General features: G+C 41.0%; 2 protein-coding genes across 4 annotated transcripts in view; one reads left to right on the plus strand and one right to left on the minus strand.

Moving 5' to 3' along the window:
• Window positions 1-1,098, minus strand: part of LOC106564398 (uncharacterized) — a 29,068-nt gene extending 27,970 nt beyond the window's left edge. For all 3 annotated transcript variants that reach the window (XM_082958700.1, XM_082958702.1, XM_082958701.1), the window contains exon 1: window positions 528-1,098. In XM_082958700.1, coding sequence (XP_082814826.1) covers window positions 528-855 — 328 coding nt within the window. In that variant the 5' untranslated portion in view covers window positions 856-1,098. The remainder of the gene's footprint in view (window positions 1-527) is intronic.
• A 429-nt stretch (window positions 1,099-1,527) lies between these two features.
• On the plus strand, window positions 1,528-19,135 carry LOC106564413 (uncharacterized). Its single transcript, XM_014130503.3, has 2 exons — window positions 1,528-2,124; window positions 17,715-19,135. Exons 1-2 carry the CDS (start codon window positions 1,758-1,760, stop codon window positions 18,998-19,000), a joined length of 1,653 nt encoding a protein of 550 aa, XP_013985978.3. The 5' UTR covers window positions 1,528-1,757; the 3' UTR covers window positions 19,001-19,135.
• The last annotated feature ends 251 nt before the right edge of the window (window positions 19,136-19,386 follow it).

Here is a 19,386-nt window from a genome sequence, read left to right on the forward strand (position 1 = left end):
TTGTTATCCTGACGCCAGAACGTTCTCATGAATAAAGCTACAGAAACCTTTTGCAAAAAGCTGAGTCCTTGCCTAATTATTTTAACCCATTGTCTTACAAACTTTGGACATTAGTCAAGGCGAATTGATTATTGATTATTATCATCAAGATATAAAATTCCTTTGACAGGGAGCTAGAGAACCAGCAGTGCCGCTTTGTGGACAACGACTCCCCTTGTTTGGGCGGAGAGTCATCTTGTCAGTATATCCATAATCTTTGGTGTAGCCAACCCAACTCTCGCATGGCACTATTGGGGGGCACGGTGTGTAGTAAAACATCACTACACGAAAATCACAACATGATGTGCCCCCCAGATATATATTTGAGAAGGGTCGGAAACGGAACGGAGAAAACAAGAGGTAGCTTGCTCTCTACATCGTCTGATTCTAGACATATCAGTCATCATCCTAGGGCCCTCCGTTGAAGAGGTATTGACGAGCCAACTCCGAATATCCAAAGTTAAAAACAAATTGAAGGCGGCACTTACTGGTGTTAATCAGATCTCCTATCTCCACCTCTTCATCCTTCAATGTGACAGTAATCTCCCCTTCCTTCTTCACTCCAAAAACGACATCCTCCTCTTTCACAGTAACATCCTCCTCCTCTTTCACTCTGAACGCGTCTTCCTCTTCTTTCACTGTAACGTCTTTCTCTTCTTCTTTCACTGTAACAGCCTCACCCTCTACTTCTTTTTTAACTGTGACATCCTCCTCTTCCTTCTCCTCTTTCACGACAATGTACAGCCCCAGAGCTTCTTTCTCCGTCCAGCCGACGTCCTCTTCTTTAACAGGAGGGGAGTAGTTTAGGGAGCTCATGTTCGGATATGTTAGCTAGCTAGCTATCATTAGCGACTAAGCTAGTGCTAACTTAACCAGCCAGCTACTATAGCTGACTAATACAAAATAACGTAATATTACATGAAATGGGTTAACAAGAAGATACGACAGAAGTGTGTCTAAAACACAGCAGCTAATATACACCGAAAGCGTATAAATAGCTTGAATCCGTCGGCTATGTTGGCTAGCAAGCTACCGAGGTGGTTGACTAGCTGTTTATGAAGAACCGTCCACTAGATTATACGTCACGCTAGCAGCATCGCCTGAAAGACGCACATCGCCGTCTGCTGACTGGAGTGGGAAACGCAGTTGAGGAAATATTTTATTTTCAGACAAAGATTATTTTAAATGAATTTAATTAAATAATACCATTATTTGAGACATACAAAGACAGGAATGTGTTGATTGATTAGTGCGAATAAAAAAATGTTTAACAGCATATGTAAGGCAGTTTCATTAAGTCATACTACATCTAAATTGGCAGCTAGCTACTGTAGGTCTATACTGCTCGTACAAGGTGTAACAATACATCATGTAGATGTATATAATGAACAGACTAGGTCTGTACTGCTCCTACATGGTGCAACAATACATCATGTGGGGCTTTAAGGCAATGCTGCTAGTGTGACGTATAATCTAGTGGACGGAATGCTTCTTTCAACAGTATTAACAGTCAGCCACCTCCGTAGCTTGCTAGCCAAAATTGCCGAACCAATTAAGCTCTTTAGACGCTTTAGTGTATATTAGCCACTGTGTTTTAAACCCACTTCTGTCGTCTAGTTAGTTATGCGTTTTAATTTCATATTTACGGTGTTGTTGTTATTAGTCAGCTAGCGGACTGGTTAAGTTAGCATTAGCCTAGCTAGATAGCATCCCCGACCATGAGTTCACTAAGCTACTCTCCTCCTGCTAAAGAAGAGGTCTGCTGGACGGAGAAAGATGCTCTCGTGAAAGAGGAGGAGGAAGAGGAGGCTGTTACAATAAAAAAAGAAGTAGAGGGTGAGGCTGTTACAGTGAAAGAAGAAGAGAAAGACGTTTCAGTGAAAGAAGAGGAAGACCCGTTCAAAGTGAAAGAGGAAGAGGACGTTACTGTGAAAGAAGAGGAGGAAGTGAAAGAGGAGGAGGAGGGGGAGATGACTGTCACATTGGAAGAAGAGGAGGAGGAAACTGGATATCTGGGCCAGGTTTCCCAAGGGCATGTTAAGGCATCCAATGGTTCTAACGGTGAACGGACCCTGATTAACACTAGTAAGTACTGTCTTAAAAACAGGCACAAACTCTGCAGTTGTTGAGCTGATGTGTGGTGTTAAAGGGGAAATATGCAATAGCTACATCCATATTTAGACTTTTTTAATTGTTAATTTATAGCCATTGATTCTTGAAGAATATAACACATGCCTCATGAGCTTAGTTTAACTGTTGTACCCCATCAGAACCCCAAAGAAGCTTTTTTACTCCAATGTTTAGAAACAATGTAAATCAACACTGTATAGCCTCAACATGGTTAAAACTATAATGCTGATATCATGGATGGTCAGTCCTTGCATCCGTAGGTCTGTCTATGAATTTGAGAGTAGTTACATTTCTCCAGCCCCATCATCATCTTATTACCTAAACAGTGGTGGAATTACAGCTTTGTTATTGTTTGAACTGCAGATTGGTTGGTTGATTGTGTGTCTTTTTTAAAGGGGAACCCTAGGATTTAAACAGCAACAAAATGTCAGCCCTGAGACTTGGTTTGGTAAACAGCTGAGGGATGGGGGATGGAGAAATGTAACCACTCTCACATTCATAGAGAAAGCTATTGTAGCAAACGTAACCCAAAACCTAGCGACCTCGTCAAGAAGTTCAGACATCTTGGTGTAACAGTTATAAGGTGTTGGCTTGACAGTCGCTGGACCTGAGTCCAGCTCAGGGCTACCCCCTGAATTGACTACACTATAAATACAAGGACTGGCCATCCATAAGGTCAAAATGATAGTTTTAACAAGATTTCAAGGCTATACAGTGCTTGTTTACTAACAGTGGCATTATACGAGCTTATGTTTTTGTTTCTGGTGGGGTAATACAGTTGAAACATTTGAGGTGTTTATATGTTATATTCTTCAAGGATCAATGGTTATACAGTAAATGGGTCTTTCTATACCTGCCAGTGTAGATTTCCTTAGGGGGTCAAATTTGTTAGAGCTGTTGATAAGTCATTAGCTGTTTTAGAGTACTCATACTAACTGTACTATTTGTGACGTGAATTGAGTATATAGCATGCTTATTGGTTATAGTATGATGCAGTTAGTATGCCAAAAGTTCCCGGATGTCGTACTAAATTCGCCAAAATATGACGTATACACGCAGTACTTTAGGACCCATAATGAAATTCTTCAGGAAATGGGCGTGGCTTCACATCGTTTTCAGATTTGAAGAAAATGGCGTAAAATATTCAGCCGAAGTCCAACGAGAGCCGATACAAATTCATTCCTTTAACTGATTATGACAAATGTTAAGAAAATGTTGAACAATGTAATAAAGTAATGACTTTTCAAATAAGTTACCTTACACGTTATTTTGGCAGACAATTTGTTAGCATGTTATTACAGCAGTATGTACTGGAATTTTAACTAAAATTCGCTCTGGCTATCTACTCTGATTTCAGAGCACTCTCGTCTGAGTGAACCAGAGTGCAGAATAATGAATTTACTAGCCCTCAACACCCGTTGAATATGTCCAGGTGTCAGTAAACATAGGCAAAAAAAGCATAATTTAAATGTTTTCCAGCAGCACAGTTACAGTCACTCTGGATAACATGAAAACTGCCTAACCAGCTCTGCTAGGGCGAGTAAAATGGTCAGAGTCTCATTTGTGTCTGGAAGTAGCTAGCAAGCTAAGGTCAGAACGGTCAAATCAACCCAACTCCTCGGCCGGAGCGTTGTTGAAGGAATTTAATATCTTGATGATAATAATCAATAATCAATTCGCCTTGACTAATGCCCAAGGTTTGTAAGACAATGGGTTAAAATAATTAGGCAAGGACTCAGCTTTCTGCAAAAGGTTTCTGTAGCTTTATTCAGAGAATGTTCTGCCGTCAGGATAACAAAACAGTCATTATATAGTTCTTGCTAACTTATGCACATGCATTTACACACAATCCGTTGGTGACCTGCAACCCCCATAAACTTCTCACACTGTTTATCACCTTCTGGCTCAGCCTGTTCCTTTCCTTCAAGGTTAGGAACTCTCTGAAGTTTTACTCCCTTGACCATCTGCTTCTGTAGCTATACTAATTGCATACACACATTTCTTTCCCTCTCCAGTGGTTCCTGGACTTTCCGGAACTAATCAGACCAATCGATCCCTACATTGATCATTACATTGATTATTCATTAACCATGCTGTATGACTAATATTTCATCATGGTTTATTGATTCATTTACCTTTATTAGATAATTCTCTTATCAATTCCACCCTTAAATGATTCACTAATTCACCATGATGATCACATGCTATAAGTAATCACTAATAATCACACGCTATATGGAAATACAATAATCACACACTATATGGAAATACAATAATCATGCGCTATATGGAAATACATAATTGTGAAATCACACGCTATATGGAATTTAATTGTGATACAAGGATTAAACAAAACCAATACATTAATTATACCTCCTATACCCATCAATGACAGTCCTAGGCCTCTTTCCAATTATGACACTTCGATTCAGGATTTTCATCATCATTTTCATTAAAGGAACAGTCTATCAAAACGTTGAAAATTCAATCAAAACGTTGAAAATTGTTTCATCAAACATTGGCTCCTCGTTATTGAAAGAGACGGAGCCATCTTCCTGGCCTGGAGGCCCGCATTCGCCATCCCACTGATCGGAGCTCGGAATTCGTCCATATCTCACCATCTGCTGCGTCATCGATCTCTCTAGAGTCCTGGTGATTAAACCTCTCATACATGGGACGAGACAACATCCACACAACACAAACACACTCATACAGGTGAAAGCAGCCCATAATACAGTTCTTACAACACTTTACCATTTCCCAAACATGGGATGTGTTATCAGGAATGTACGTGTAGCGCTGAACCTAATCATTCTACCTACACTGCCCTCTTCTGCCAATAACATATCGAGAGTCAGTCTATTTTACCAGGTCATGAGGGGGGTGGCGGATAATTGGTCAGAGAACCTCTTTACTGCATCCCTGTTTTCATTCATGAATCTCTGTTGATTATTAAAGATGTCATTAATCCAATCCACATTTCTATTTATTGTCAACCACCAAAATAATGTAGTGTTAAAGCCTTCACATATTTGATTCATAGCTTTGTATTCATCTGGAACTTCCCTGAGGATGCCAATAGCATCCCTCTAGACAAAACCACTCCCATCCTGGTCAAAACTCCTCCTGTGCCTACTTTAGCCTCCTATAACTGGCCTCTGATGACTAACTCGAACTGGTTGGACCAATAACCCCAGGGCGCAAGTTCCTAACCACCCTTTGTGGTAATTTCTGTCGTATGCGTCCTTTACTGGTACTAGCCCACTCTTCATCAGTTATAGGTGCTGTGAGGTTAAATTTTTTTTATTCATCTTTCAAACCTAAGTCAGTCACATTAACGATTACTTTCAGCCATTAAAATCATCTTAGTTCTTGGTGCCATTCTTGTATCTATAACACTGGTATTCATCCGGAATTTAGGTGAACCGAGGTGGGTTGGCTGAGTACTTCAATCTGGCCAACCCCAATTCCTGTACAGTTGTCTGCTTCCCCAGGAAATTGTTTAATGTTTACCTTAAATTCTACATCTTGATCTTCTTTGATTCCTTATTCTGTATGTCATTCATCAGTGTATTATATAGTTTATCTTCTACTTCTTCTCAATGACAACGGTGTCCTATGATTAGTACCGGAAGGTGGTGGATCTGAATGTATCAGAAAGGTTACCAAAACTATGATGCAGCTTAGAGTCTCTACTCTTCCCAAAAACCGCCAACCCTCTCCTGCCCTTAGTCTCTCTGCTAGGTACCACCCCATACTCACACCTCTAGGAGCACACACAGTGATGAACGGTCGGGATAGGAAATCTTCGTTAAGCTTGTCATATGATGAACTTCAACTTAAATACTAGATCTTGCTGTGGGACAGTTTTTTGTATTCAGATCCCTGAAATGCACTCTAACTACGTAACATTTAGTGACTCCTTATATTACACTGGGAAAACAGGTTTCATGGGCACAGAAATCCAAAATCATTTCAGAGTTTGCAAAATCCAATGTTTCTGATTCACGTTAACTTTATAGACAACACCCAAATGGATACTGTCATTAACACAGTTATATAATAATTACACATAATTCTTAATACTGTAGCTGTTTTGTTAGTCACATGTTCAACTATCATCAGCTGATCCAGGAAATCATTTTCTGAATGACAGTCAAATGACAAACATCACGACATGCAACAACAACCAAAGTGCTTCTTCATTCATTACTCTGGTAAAGACAGTTATGCTGTGCTCCACGTTGGATTCAACATCCCTAACAAATTGATGTTTATAATGTGTTGTTGTCTGCTTGATTTACAGTAGGGTCTCATTAGTCTGTTTGACACGGAGATACTTAGCTCATGTGTAGAGAACTGTTCCTTGATGGATAGGCTATTGTACAATACACAGAGATATTTTCCTTTATTCAGGACATTTAGAATGACAACACATTACAGAGTAGTCTAGTAGGATTATTCACAAAATTATCTGGTGGTTAGGTTATGAAATGTCACGACAAAGACATTTTAGTTTCCATGTTTCACCTGAAATATTAAATGATTTATAGTCCTATATCTAAGTTGTTGTTTGGTGAAGTTATGGGTCCTACAGTAGGTCTATGTTATTGTTAGGTGAAGTTATGGGTCCTACAGTAGGTCTATGTTATTGTTAGGTGAAGTGGGTCGGAAGGTAGCCTTGTGGTTAAAGTGTTGGGCCAGTAACCGAGAGGTTGCCAGATCGAATCCCCGAGCTGACAAGGTAAAAATGTGTTGTTCTGCCCCTGAGCAAGGCAGTTAACCACTGTTATGTCAAGTTATGGGTCCAACAGTAGGTTTATGTTGTTGTTAGGTGAAGTTATGGGTCCTACAGTCAGTCTATGTTATTGTTAGGTGAAGTTATGGGTCCTACAGTAGGTCTATGTTGTTGTTAGGTGAAGTTATGGGTACTACAGTAGGTCTATGTTATTGTTAGGTGAAGTTATGGGCCAATTGGTTAAAAACTTAGTGTACAAACCCTTATTGTCAGGCTGATGGCAAAGCTAGACAAAGAGCATTTTTCTAGTTGAAGTGTTTAAGTATAAAGCAGTGGATTTATGGCAATAACACAAACATATTAAGCAGGTGATTCAAGCGAGCCTTCCAATTATAATCCAAAGGTAATGTGAAATGCACTCATAAGCAACCTGGAAATGGAAGCTATTTTTGCTGTCAGCCTATGAGAACTCCCCTGAGCTTTCCCCATGATGGTGAATTAGTAAATAGACAGTGCTGAATGTGAGTTTCCTTGAGTAGCACTACTGATTTTGTGCTGATATTGTGCTGTAATATTCAGAATACATTGTGAAAAACTCAAATCTTTGCTCACCATTTTTGCTCCAGGCAGATATATACTACATCCATAACTAGTGGTTTCTTTATTACCAGATATACTACATCCATAACTAGTGGTTTCCTCATTACCAGATATACTACATCCATAACTAGTGGTTTCCTCATTACCAGATATACTACATCCATAACTAGTGGTTTCCTCTGTCGTGTCTTTGGCATCATTAAAACGGAAGACATGTTTATCAAATAACTCTCTGTAATTATTATTACGCGATTAAACTGATTAATCGTGTAACTGTAATTAACTAGGAGGTCGGGGCACCAAGGAAAATATTCAGATTACAAAGTAATAATTTTCCTAATATAACTTTCCGATATCATAATATCTGATCTATTAGTCTTCGGATTAATAATGTATTCTTTACCTCGTCAGTCTCATTACAAACGTCGTAAATTGTTGGTTATCTGCACGAACCCAGTCTTCACTATGAGTCATCCATACATCATCCATACATCAATTGTCTTAAAATCATTTATTTACTAACTAAGGAATTCACAGAAATGCATAACAAACAGATATGGTTACAAGGAAATGATAGGAGAATGTGCCCTAGTGGGCTAAACCGGCATGGCGGCTTGTTAAACAAAAGAGTTGATAATTATAACAATTGATATGCTAATCCTTTGCACATGAACGCTCACTCATTCGGGAACAATTGCAATCAATATATATATTTACGCTCAGTGTCTCATCGGGATCTTTGTTGAAAAGTTTGTTTCTGTTGGAGAGTTTTGTCCTCGCGTTCTCTCTCTCTCTCTCTTGGTTAGAATGGATATTTCAAAGTGACATTCATTAATGTTGTTATAGGACAGATGTTTCGTCGGTCTTCGCGTTCAATGATACCGAATTCCTAGCTGCAGACTAGTAATTAATATCAAAGACTTGTTATTATTCTGTCGGTATCAATAGTCTAAGAGTTTAACCACATGGTATGGTTAAAGTTCAGAACAAGGAATGCATGGTCAAACCTTGGCCCTCTCGTTATCGAGGTAAGCTGGTCTCCAACCTTTAGCCACTCGTAATGGAGATAAGCTCGGTCTGCTGATAGAAAAGGCTGTCTCATGACGCCAGGTCCCGTCTGTTCATGGGGGCGTGCCGATGACTTGGTGAAACTTTAAACAGAAATACAATTCTCTCACATTAACATCTTACAACCATCCCAACATATTCCAAATAGCTTTATCCTTATTCATTAATTTTTATACAACCATTAGATGTAAGTCTCACAACTGAGGCTATTATATAAACATGATTATGGTAATATGGCCATATTGTCTCTCATGAGTTTCACAAAATTGTACCAAACGGGCCAGTTTGTAGCTGGATTCTTCACCGATCTTTTATACCTTCTCCAGAACATAAATGTCGTTCGGTTCTCCAATCCTGTGAGGTGGAAGAACTCCTTGGTTCTTTCTATGAAACCCACTCTCTCTTTATACTGTGGCCATGAGACAGGACATTTTCTTAGGAATTTACGACCGCTCTCACAGAGCCTGTGTGGGGGAGACAGAGGTAGGGGGATGGTGCATAGAAAACCCAGTAACTTAGGCAGATGTTAACAACGCACACACACTCATGAAATATATATAATTACATTCATTCCCCAATGAGCGGCGTTGTGGTACTAAGTGATGGTTGTATGGGGACTTTGTTTATGGCTCTATCACTTCCTAAGTGTCAAAGGAACTGAACCGAAAAGGAATGAAAGCATAAACAAAAGATATACAAAATATAGTTCTCACACAAAATCATCTAATTGGACTGTATTCTATATACGTCCAATGTTCTGGCAAAATGATTATCATGGCATTGTCTCTAATGCCATATCTAGGGTTTTCCTACTTGGTGTGTTGTGTTGCTTAGACACTATCCTACGTTGATAACTATATGATAAGTCTACAGCTGTAATGCACTAGTTTTGGGCAGTCTACAGGGATTACCTATGGACTTTTGGGAAGAAAACTGGTGAGTGCTGTAGAGTCAAAGGCCTAGAAGTAAATGTTCAACTTTACTAAGGCTGGTATTTTGCTTGGACCCTTAAGTGATCGTAGCATAAATCCTAATTGGATGTTCCGTTGTGCATGTGCATTTATGCTTACACAAGCACGCATGTCAAGGGAAGAAAACCAAGTATCCTAGCAGATTACAACTTGTTCAGAATGAGTCTGACGTAGTCAGGTAATTTTCAGGTCAATGCCTGGAGGTCAGTCAGAATTGGTGTCAAGGGAGTCTGTAGTAGTTTTTCTACAAGTCACTGTGTCTTCCACTATTGTAGTGGCGATAGGTATGAAGTCTATTTCATAGCTATGTTATCCACGGAGGAGCTAACCTCACGACGGAAGTACTCTTTTTAAGTATTGGACCAGTCGTACGTGGTGTGATCATCGTTCATGACTTTTAATAATTTTCCTCCTGAATGGAGGGTCCCATTTATTAGTGACGTGTGTTAACCATTGGAAGAGTGCACTGGAGATTCCCCTCCGCGTGTTGCACTCTGAGTGACTTCTATGTGGCTGTTGTCAAGGGTAATTTGATTGGTTAGGTCTCTAACCTTCTTACTGATTGTAGCTGGACTGACTGTTGCTGGTATTGGTACTGGTACTCAAGGGGACCAGTTATCCTACTGATTTATTCTGAAATATTATACTACCGGAACACATGATTGGAGCATTTTACTAGTTGTATTGTAGTTGAACCTACACATGGCAAGGAATGATTATTGTTGCCATTTGTTTTGGAGGTGGACAAGTCCACTGGACTTCCTTTTCGACCAGTGTGGTACACCTCAGTACTATCTTAGATGTGTTCTAAGATAATCCCCATCTAGGGGCCTGTCTGCTCCTCACTGTTCTCATAGGGGAGTTTACAACTAGATTTGATTTATGCTCTGGCGGCCTCGTACGGTGTTGTCCGTAGTCTCGACCCCCCCCACCGGCCTCGATGAGGCTCATCATGGGTCTGGGCTACTATTCCCCCCCCCCCTTTGTGACCCCCCCCCCCCCCCCCCCACCAGCAGGTGGTGTTGGTTTCCGAGGCGCAAACGAAAAGATCGGACCCTATGTATGAGTTTTTTATGAGAATGGTTGTAACCTTTCAACCAAATCTCCTGGTGTTTGTGCTTCAAAACGCTCAGTGGCTGTCGAGGCATGTCAGTCACCACCGCGTCCGCGTGTGGCAACCTCTTCAGTACCTGCGAACTGAGACGAGGATATCGGTCTGTGATATCGCAAAGTGTTTCACCAGTGGGAGTCATCGGGTCAGTTGCTGGACTGACACCATTAGTGTAATTGTAAGGGTTGACAGTCCCCAACAAAGAGGAAGGTGTATCATCGGAAGCAGAATATACTGTGCACATCGATGTTTTTCTTGCTGAGACGGCTGCAGTGCTTGCGGAAGTGCCCGAAGGGCAAGAGAAGTTCATCTCAACTATCGTATTGCACGACTGCAAGGAGGAGGGAAGTTGCTTATTAACAGACAGCTGGCTCGAAATCATGAAAAGAATGGTCAATCCAGTTGGCTGATGGAATGTGTCGAGATATCGTAATATCTCCTTGGATCGGATTCTGCACCAAGAGGTTTCTAAACGTCTTTTTCCCAAGGGGTGCTTTCGACAGATACCCCTCGTGAATGACTGCGTTGCAGCTAGCGTTAGGGGAAGACAGTGTGGTCAGTGGAGAAGGCACTGTGGCCTGTGACCATACCTGGTTGGTTTTCCAATCCATCAATGGGAGTAATCGATCCATCAAGTCTGCTCCAAGTAGCAGGGGTACAGTTTCGAGGCTGGTAACATACACAGGGTGAACGAGCGATACGTCCTTGAAGTGTAGTTTCAGCATGACTCTCAATGTGAGAGGCGAGGTAGTCTGAGTGACCCCTCAAAGTGTAGTGTCACATCGTTCCACTGTTAACCAACGTTTAATTGGCTTCAAAGCCCTTTTGAGATCATCGAACAATGTTTGAGAGATGAGTGATATTGTCTCACCCGAATCAATTAGCGCATGACAAGTTAAGCAGTCCTCCAGGACTGTTTCCAGGTATGGCCGTTTAGATTCGTGGTTAGTGGACATATTCCCCACAAAGTGGAGTGGTCGTTCGCAACGACGTGATGTGCCATTTCTGTTCAAGGTGGAAGCAGATTGACTTTTCCGATTTTGAGTGGGCTTGGCTTTAACGAAGCATTTGACCTTTTTCTTCGCAACCTTTGTATCAGAGTCTGTAGACAAAGCCCGGGGGCTTGTTTCTTGATCAAGCGGGCCCTGGATAGGGTCTTGAATGAGAGCGGGAGAAATTTGAACTTTAACGTCCTTGCTATGTGTGTTAATTCCTGCGGACCTGGTGTTCGGTAATTCCCCGTCTAGTCCTTGTGACTTCTCTTTTACCCTTTTCTCAAATTGTTCTCGCTTTAGTTCTTCCTGTAGTGGGACTTCTGGAGAACATTGGTCTACGTTTTGATCGTCCTTCAACCCTTTGTTACCCTTGTGCTCTGACACTGTTTGTGGGTTGGGTGCAGGAACGTAGCGAAAAAGTCAATTGTAGCGGTAGTCATGTTGATGGCAACATAATTTAGTTATTTCGACCGCGGAGGTTATTGGAATCATGGTTTCGTGGTAGAAACTGTTGTTGTGCGTCATCTCTCAACGCTCCAATACCTGATAATGCATCCTCTAACTGGAGTGAGTGCTCCTGGTCAAACTTCAAAACCGAGTGGTCAGGGCTCTTAGCGTTGTGAACTTTTGATGCCTCAAAAGCTGTGCTTGCAAGCTCTCTGAGTTGTAGGATAGGCAAGCCAACGTGGGCAGCAGGGCCCAAGTAGGTAATGAAGGTAGGATACATGTTTGACAGAAACATTTGTTTGAATGGTAACAGCTCGTCCATTCCTGTTTCAATGAGTAGGCCAAAGTAAGCTGAACGGAGCCTATGATAGTAAGCTTGTGGATGTTCGTTCCGAGCTTGTTTGACGGTGTTAGACAGTGAGCTATCGTGTTTGCGAGTCGCAGAACCACTGAATTCTAATTTCAAAGCTGTGGTAAGTTTAGCGTAGTAATTTAGCACGTGTTGCTGTTGTAGACGAATGAACCTTGTCACGTGTCTATTCGACGTTCGCTTCAACAGGTAAACCCTGTCAGAACCCATAGCGATCGGGTAGCCATCCAACGCGTCCTCTGTCAGCTAGGAACGTCTCAGTATCGTTTCGCTGACCTGGAACGGGGTCAAAGTTTGTCAAGGTATTCCGCGCCAAGCGGGCAGAGAGGGTTGGCTTCATCCTGTGGAGAGATTGGGGCCAAAAGGAGAAGCCAAGCCTTTTTGTTGTTGGCCAAGAGGCGCCATATTACTCAGTGCCGAAGGGCCAAGAGGAGAAGACTGAGGGACACATGAGGGAGGCAAGGTCTGAAACCTATCGTCTTTACTCCTTTGAGTACAGGGCTCCAGTTGCTTGGGTGGGTAGTCGCGCTGTAGAGCGTGACCATTCTGGATTTCCTCCAGATGGTACCTAAGGGTGGTATTCTGCTGCATTGCAGAGTCCACTTGAGTGTTTAGAGTACCGATTTTTGACACGTGAGTGTCACACCTGCTCCTTTCGGTCTCAAACTTATCTGTCATGGTTTGCAGATAGAGGTCTTGAGTACGGAGTGAGAGATTCAGTGATGAGATTTCCTCCGCTTGCTTAGAAATCAATATTTCCATCTTCATCACCTGAGTTCTCTCATCATTCATTTGGTCAGCGACTTCAATAAGTTCTGCTGATTTGTCATCCAACTTTGTCATTGTGTTCATTAACTGATCTTCTTTGGTCTGCAGCGCTTTGAGTAGAACCGTGTTACTTTGAGTAACGTTCAACAAAACTGCATGCATGTTATCAAGTTGAGCGCTCCTGTTTGTAGATAACTCTTCAGATTTATCTAGTTTGGCGTGGACATCATCCTATTTAGTTTTGGCTAAATCGACTTGTTCCTGTAGCATATGATTTTGTTCCTGTAGAAGACGATTTTGTGGAAGAGCTTGTGCTTGTTCATCGTCATACGTTTTTGCAATTACATTTAATTGTTCAGTTTTCAGGCGCAGTTCCATAGCTAGCAGAATTTTTCCCTTTTCTGCATTTGTCATTGGTTTCCCGGTTCTCTCCACCTGTCCCTTTATGTCTACCGTTACCTGCTCGTGCTTCAGCTGTGCACTGCGGTATTGGACAGATGCCAATCTCGGATGGCAAGACATCAGGGCTAGACTGGAGAGAACCTTTACGAGGCCTGCGCCCGATGGTTGATTTTGGAAAGCGTTGTCTGCTTTTCCACTAATGGCATAATTAGGGTTGGTATCGCTGCTGAGGTCAGAGATCAATCCATTTACGGGTGGAGGTTCACTAATTAGCGGGCGAGTGGGGACTACCCCCTCTGATAGCTTGCACATTATTAGAACATTTGAAAGGAAAAATGTTTTTCCTAGTTTTCCAAAATTTGGTTTTGGAATGTTGGGAGCTGCAAAGACAATTTTAATCTATTTATAGACGTTAATGACCCATCAGTACTGTACAGTACTGTGGGAGTTGGACGTGAATGAATTTGCAAAAGCAAATTTAATTAATCAATGATAATGATTAATCATACCTGGATAGGCTATCTGGGAATTAAACGTTAAATTAACCTGGGAAGTTGGTTCATATAGGTTACTATTGCAAAGTTTAAGATGTCTCATTTAATTGGAAGAACCTAGAAAGGTATGTTCGACAATTTAAATAAATAAATTGAATGAGACAATGATACCCAAGCAATTGAGATTGCTGGATTATCATAAAAGTAATGTAGTTTAATTCACCACTATGGTATATTTCCCCTAGGGCCGAAGCCACATGGGATTCACTCCCGTCAGTAATGGGTTTTACTGAATGTGCTTTGCTAAAGCAGATTTTACTGATTAATCTATTTATGATAAATCAAACCTGTATAGGCTATCTGGGAATTAACTTTCAGTTAACCTGAGAGCTTTGCTTCTTCTAAGTTAAATGTGGAAAAAGTTAATCTTGTCTCATTGTAGATGCCTAATCAATTTGGATATTATTTAAAAGATCCGCTTGAAAAGGTAAATCTGGCAATTTCACTTGTTAGTTAAATTGAACGAGACGTCGATATCCAGTCAATTGCGATTGGCTGGATATCTTACCATGATCCACGTTTGGATTTCCCCTACTTTTCCCAAAAGATGTACTGGCGATTCTTCACCACCAGTGATGCAGAATGCTGAAATCAAACGGAAGTACAAAGGGCGGGACTTCCGTCGCGCCAGGCGGAGGAATTTAAACGGGGCACAGGAAGAGGAAATAATTTCCCCTTTGTTTAGCTTAGCATCAAGTGCAAGCTATTCCTACTTTGTTCAGAAATCTCACTTCCAAGCACAAAAATAGGGTCCTCTCACAATGGAAAGGGTGGGTTTACTAGTGACGTCTCACATTAACCCATTCGGCATACTTTGCTAGCGTTTATGTTGACCGGAGCGACACGGTACATAAATACAGATACGCATGTGGTCTGCCCACACTGTCTTAGTGCAGTAGGGGAATAGTTCGTCTCGGTCACCGAACAAATATCTACTAATTTCTAACCTTACTGGCTCTATGCCCTTGCTCTAGAAGTTAATATTGACCGACAGAAATAGTACCGTTTGGCCTAACGGACTAAATCTGGAATTTATCCCTCATTGCTATCGACATACGACCAGATCCACTCTTCAAAATAGCTTGTTCCAATGGGAATACACACACAACCAATTTGTATAGATAGCAGCCTGTGTACAATTCTGTTTTCACAATTGATATATAGAATTCCACAGCAAAGTCCAATTCTATCTTAGATTCCTCGCACGGGGGCATCATAAATGTATATTATCAAAATGACCCAAACGTGCGTCCTTGTTTTAGAGTCCTCACAGGGGGCGCCATAAATGTTGTGTCTTTGGCATCATTAAAATGGAAGTCATGTTTATCAAATAACTCTCTGTAATTATTATTACGCGATTAAACTAATTAATTGTGTAACTGTAATTAACTAGGAGGTCGGGTCAACAAGGAAAATATTCAGATTACAAAGTTATAATTTTCCTAATATAACTTTCAGATATCATAATATCTGATCTATTAGTCTTCGGATTAATGATGTATTCTTTACCTCGTCAGTCTCATTCCAAACGTCGTAAATTGTTGGTTATCTGCACGAACCCAGTCTTCACTATGAGTCATCCATACATCAATTGTCTTAAAATCATTTATTTACTAACTAAGTAATTCACAGAAATGCATAACAAACAGATATGGTTACAAGGAAATGATAGGAGAATGTGCCCTAGTGGGCTAAACCAGCATGGTGGCTTGTTAGACAAAAGAGTTGATAATTATAGCAATTGATATGCTAAACCTTTGCACATGAACGCTCACTCATTCGGGAACAATTGCAATCAATATATATATTTACGCTGAGTGTGTCGTCGGGATCTTTGTTGAAAAGTTTGTTTCTGTTAGTGTGTTTTGTCCTCGCGTTCTCTCTCTGTCTCTCTCTCGGTTAGAATGGATATTTCAAAGTGACATTCATTATTGTCGTTATAGGACAGATGTTTCGTCGGTCTTCGCGTTCAATGATACCGAATTCCTAGCTGCAGACTAGTAATTAATATCAAAGACTTGTTATTATTCTGTCGGTATCAATAGTCAAAGAGTTTAACCTGTTTAGGATAGGGGGCAGTATTTTCACGGCTGGATAAAAAACGTACCCGATTTAATCTGGTTACTACTCCTGCCCAGTAACTAGAATATGCATATAATTATTGGCCTTGGAAAGAAAACACTCCAAAGTTTCTAAAACTGTTTGAATGGTGTCTGTGAGTATAACAGAACTCAAATGGCAGGTCAAAACCTGAGAGATTCCTTTACAGGAAGTGGCCTGTCTGACCATTTATTGTCTTTCTTTGACATCTCATTCAATTACAAAGGATCTCTGCGGTAACGTGACACTTCCCACGGCTCCAATAGGCTCTCAGAGCCCGGGAAAAACCTGAATGTCGTCATTTCAGCCCCAGGCTGAAACACATTATCGCCTTTCTCAAGTGGCCGGTCAAGGGACTGTGGGCTTAGGCGTGTGCACTGGCCGCCCCCGTCTTTGTGTTTTTTCCTCTGTTTGCCGAAAAGGAGATTCCCGGTCGGAATATTATCGCTTTTTTACGAGATAAATTGCATAAAAATTGATTTTAAACAGCGGTTGACATGCTTCGAAGTACGGTAATGGAATATTTAGAATTTTTTTGTCACGAAATGCGCCATGCGCACGACCCTGATTTACCATTTCGGATAGTTTCTGGAACGCACGAACAAAACGCCGCTATTCGGATATAACGATGGATTATTTTGGACCAAACCAACATTTGTTATTGAAGTAGCAGTCCTGGGAGTGCATTCTGACGAAGACAACAAAAGGTAATCAAACTTTTGTAATAGTAAATCTGATTTTGGTGAAGGCTAAACTTGCCGGGTGTCTAAATAGCTAGCCCGTGATGGCTGGGCTATGTACTTAGAATATTGCAAAATGTGCTTTCGGACATATCGAGTGCATAGAGGAGTTCTGTATCTATAATTCTTAAAATAATTGTTATGCTTTTTGTGAACGTTTATCGTGAGTAATTTAGTAAATTGTTAGTAAATTCCCCGGAAGTTTGCGGGGGGTATGCTAGTTCTGAACGTCACATGCTAATGTAAAAAGCTGTTTTTTTGATATAAATATGAACTTGATTGAACAAAACATGCATGTATTGTATAACATAATGTCCTAGGTGTGTCATCTGATGAAGATCATCAAAGGTTAGTGCTGCATTTAGCTGTCTTCTGGGTTTTTGTGACATTATATGCTAGCTTGAAAAATGGGTGTCTGATTTTCTGGCTGGGTACTCTGCTGACATAATCTAATGTTTTGCTTTCGCTGTAAAGCCTTTTTGAAATCGGACAGTGTGGTTAGATAAAGGAGAGTCTTGTCTTTAAAATGCTGTGAAATAGTCATATGTTTGAAAAATTGAAGTTTTTGTATTTTTGAGGAATTTGTCATTCGCGCCACGCCTATCATTGGATATGGGCGGTGCCGCAGCGGAGTCTAGATGTAAGAGGTTAACCATCTGTCTGACTTTGTTGTTCACACAGGACAGAGACGGGACTATCATGGATTCTCTGGGGATCCTCAACAACATCATGAAGCTGATGAGGCAGAGAGTCTCTTCAGATCAGAACACCTCAAGAAACACCAGCAGAAACCCACAGGGAAGAAATCTTACTGCAAATCTTCATCGGAACTTAAAATACACCAGCGAGTACACACAGGAGAGAAAGCTCACCACTGTTTTGATTGTGGGAAGAGTTACTCAAGATCAGATGCACTTAAAGTACACCTGAGAATTCACACTGGAGAGAAACCTTTTGGCTGTGATCAATGTGGGAAGAGTTTTACTCAACCAAACAGCCTGATAGTACACCAGCGGACACACACAGGAGAGAAACCATATGTCTGTGATCAATGTGGGAAGAAATTTACTGTGTCAAACTCCTTGATAGTGCACCAGAGAATACACACGGGAGAGAAACCTTATAGCTGTAGTCAATGTGGGAAGAGTTTTACTCAACCAAACAGCCTGAAAGTACACCAGCGGACACACACAGGAAAGAAATCTTATGGCTGTGATCAATGTGGGAAGAAATTTACTGTGTCTAACTCCTTGACAGTGCACCAGAGAATACACACAGGAAAGAATCTTCACCATTGTTCAGATTGTGGGAAAAGCTTTTCAACATCATGGTCATTGAAGGTGCACCATAGAACACACACAGGAGAGAAACCTTATGGCTGTGATCAATGTGGGAAGAAATTTACTGTGTCAAACTCCTTGATAGTGCACCAGAGAATACATACAGGAGAGAAATCTTATAGCTGTAGTCAATGTGGGAAGAGTTTTACTCAACCAGACAGCCTGATAGTACACCAGCGGACACACACAGGAGAGAAACCTTTTGGCTGTGACCAATGTGGGAAGAAATTTACTGTGTCAAGCTCCTTGATAGTGCACCAGAGAATACACACAGGAGAGAAACCTTTTATCTGTTATCAATGTGGGAAGAGTTGTACTACATCTAGCCATCTAATTGTACACCAGAGAACACACACAGGAGAGAAACCTTATAGCTGTGATCAATGTGGGAAGAGTTTTGGTACATCTGGCTGTCTGAAGACACACCAGAGAACACACACAGGAGAGAAACCTTATAGCTGTGGTAAATGTGGGAAGAGTTTTACTCACTTCAGCAGCCTGATAGTACACCAGCGGACACACACAGGAGAGAAACCTTTTAGCTGTGTTCAATGTGGGAAGAGTTTTAGTACATCTGGCTATCTGACTATACACCAGAGAACACACACAGGTGGACAAACTTTGTAGCTGTGATCAATGTGACAAGAGATTCTCCGATAAAAGACATCTGATCAAACATCAGAAAATACATACATGAAGCAGTTGTTTCATGATATCAATGAAATATCCCACTTTGCAAAATGTAATTGAAAAGATGTTGAAAATAAGCAGCTGAAGCCTCCGGGAAGGAGTGGGTGTTTTTCTGGTCGTTTTTTTAAATTACTTGAAAACAACTTAATTTCAACATACTTGCAGCCTATACACATGGACACAGTATAATAAATTAGTCTATAATCAATTTTATTAACAATCCTACATCACCAGTATTTCTTGACAACATCCAAGTGCTAATTGTCTTTATTCCACTACTGAAGAAGCAGGTCTCAAATCACCTCATATTTCAAACATTCAGC

This window comes from Salmo salar, chromosome 12, assembly GCF_965601325.2.
Source record: "Salmo salar chromosome 12, fSalSal1, whole genome shotgun sequence".
Classification (NCBI taxonomy): Eukaryota; Metazoa; Chordata; class Actinopteri; order Salmoniformes; family Salmonidae; genus Salmo; species Salmo salar.

Bases quoted from the DNA above. Each gene is read 5' to 3' on its own strand.
- LOC106564413 (XM_014130503.3), top strand. From the start codon at position 1,758: ATGAGTTCACTAAGCTACTCTCCTCCTGCTAAAGAAGAGGTCTGCTGG. The intron at 2,125-17,714 runs GTAAGTACTGTC...TTGTTCACACAG, and splicing joins ACGGACCCTGATTAACACTA to GACAGAGACGGGACTATCAT.